The following is a 2,703-nucleotide window of genomic DNA, read 5'->3' as shown; positions in this document are numbered from 1 at the left end:
GGCTTGAACTCCATCTTCTGGGGAACCTTTGCAGCCTGCAGGGGCCTGGCCATCTTCTTTGCAACATTCTTACAGCCTGGAACCATGATTGTGCTGAGCAACATCGGCAGCCTGGCCTCATGTTTCTTTCTGGTGCTTTTTGACAAGAGCCCTCTTTGTCTGTGGATCGCGACTTCTGTGTATGGAGCCTCAATGGCAACCACATTTCCCAGTGGAGTTTCTTGGATTGAGCAGTACACCACCTTAACTGGGAAATCTGCAGCGTTCTTTGTAATTGGTGGTACCGTGGGAGAAATGGCCATTCCAGCAGTGATCGGAATTCTTCAGGGACACTACCCAGATCTGCCAGTAGTTCTGTACACATGTCTGGGCTCAGCCATATTCACAGCTGTTTTATTTCCTGTGATGTATAAATTAGCCACCTTACATCTATAATGTGATCGAAAGGCAAACATCTCAGGGTCTGAACACTCTACCCTTTAAGTTTGGCCCATCAAGAAAAGAATGAATGGGAAGGCACAGAAGAGCACCATGGGATGGATTTTGAAGTAGATGAACAATGCAGAGAAGCAGTCTATATCAGAGGCTAGAACCCAACATTGGTGTCCTCACCAACCCTCTCAGGCACATTGCATTTTATTAACAGTACTGTTTATCTGTCTGTGAAATACTGTGTTCATCTGTTTATTTGTGATTGTGACCAATACATGACAAGAAGCCAAGGAAAGCCTTGTTTTGTCTCACAGTTTGAGGGTGCAGTGTATCACGGGGGTGTGAACATGGCTACAAGAGGCTCCATGTGACCCGAGCGGGGGCTGGGATTCTCATTCCTTCACATCTTGATAGAACAGGATGCGGAGAAAAGAACAAAAGTGTAGCCAGGTGAAAAATCCTCACACCTCGCCCCTACTAATACACTTCCTCCCCTTTGGAGCCCCACTTCTTTCCTGGGAACCCTACTTCCTCCAGGGGAACCTCACTTCCTCCAGAGGAACCCTACTTCCTAAAGGTTCCACACTCCTCTAAAACATTGCCCCAGCCAGGAACCAAATGTTCAAACAGGTAAGCCCATTGGGGGCGGGGAGTGGGTGATTTCATATTCAAGCTATAGCAAGTACCTTGTCAGAAGCAAGGACAAAGGTGTGAGTTTTTACTGATTCTCTGTTCCTTGGGAAAGTGGACATTGAAGGGTCAAACTCAGGCCCCTGCATGGGTTAGACAAGCGCTCTACCAGTCTTCAGGTCTTCAGCCCTTGGTTTCCTTGAATCCACACTTCTCACTAGGCCAACCAGAGAAGATCATCAGTGAAGTTTCAGTGGTCTCTGGGGATTTAGGTTCTAAGGTCCATGTGTAGGAAATACTAAGATGTTTTGAAATGTTCTGTAATGCCAGCATGTTACTTAAGTATTTCATGGTTTGGCAATCTTAATTTCTTGTTACGAGGCTCCTGATTTGGCAGGGGTCATTAGGCAGTATTTTATTGTCTCTTAACTTTCAGAGTGTGCAAAGAATTCATTCATGTTTGAAAAATTGGATAGTGTTCAAACAGACCAACTGTTGAGGAAGACAATGTATTTGCTGAGTCAGTGTTAGGCCATCCATACTCACCAGGGGAGTTGGGAAGAATAGTTTCATGAAAGATTGGATATCATGTGCTACTCTTCATATACCCTCTGGCTTTCTGAACGGTGTGTTTGATCTAAAGGTATGTGTTCCTTTACACTTCGAGCATACCTCAACCAGAGTGTTTTGTAATCAATGATCATTTAATATCATGACCAATTATAATTGTCAACTGCTTTCTATCTATATACAGAGTAAAGATAACATGTTTTACATGGTCTTATATTAGTAAAAAATGGTAACTACAGTTACAGCTCAGTAGACATTATACTACTTGCAAAGACAATTTTTAGAAAGAGGCGCTATTTATTTATTTGTTTACTTTGAGATGGGGGGGTCTTACATTGCCATTTTAGTCTTGTCTCAAACTCTGGGACTCGAGCAGTCTGCCTTTCACAGCCATCTGAGACCCTGGGAGCCTTAGGAATATACCACACATCAGACTGAATATTTTTTAATATATGAATTTTTGTTTGTTTTCAGAGAGGATTTGTAGACAGTTTGTTTCAATTCTTGACAAGAGAAGGAATTTGGTTATAGTTGTGTTTGGAAGGAATTGTTGGCACTTTGTTCTACTACATTAGTGGAAGGGTGAAGTTTTATACTGTCATATCTAGATATCTGTAGATACCTTGTACCCCTGCCTTAAATATGAGAATGGTAGATGGGTCTTTTTGAGCCCCCAACTACCTCCGTTAGACGTAAAAGGTCTTGGCATTGCCGTTTCTAGATCTGATGTTTCCTGTGACAATTTGAGTAATAATCATGTTATAAACACTGTGAATACCTGACAGCTTTCTTTTATTGTTAGGCAGTCTTCCTAGGGATTGGAACAATTGTGTCACCCATCAGACAAGGCTCTACCTCCCAGAGTGAAAAGCACCTGGGAAACCAGAGTAACACTCTGACGGTGGACACTCTGACGGTGGACACTCTGACGGTGGACACTCTGACGGTGGACACTCTGACGGCGGACACTGACGGTGGACACTCTGACGGCGGACACTGACGGTGGACACTCTGACGGCAGACACTGACGGTGGACACTGATGGTGGACACTCTGACGGTGGACACTCTGA

General features: G+C 43.9%; 1 protein-coding gene across 1 annotated transcript in view; it reads left to right on the top strand.

Moving 5' to 3' along the window:
- The window catches only part of LOC110326717 (sodium-dependent glucose transporter 1A-like), a 22,082-nt gene extending 19,450 nt beyond the window's left edge, over positions 1-2,632 (top strand). The window contains exons 7-8 of the mRNA XM_021205296.1: positions 76-348; positions 2,435-2,632. Coding sequence (XP_021060955.1) covers positions 76-348; positions 2,435-2,632 — 471 coding nt within the window. The remainder of the gene's footprint in view (positions 1-75; positions 349-2,434) is intronic.
- Positions 2,633-2,703: the final 71 nt, after the last annotated feature.

The sequence above is a fragment of the Mus pahari genome, chromosome 9 (genome assembly GCF_900095145.1).
Source record: "Mus pahari chromosome 9, PAHARI_EIJ_v1.1, whole genome shotgun sequence".
Classification (NCBI taxonomy): domain Eukaryota; kingdom Metazoa; phylum Chordata; class Mammalia; order Rodentia; family Muridae; genus Mus; species Mus pahari.
The sequence above is the reverse complement of the archived record's forward strand: the minus strand, read 5'-3'. Positions and strand labels throughout refer to the sequence as shown.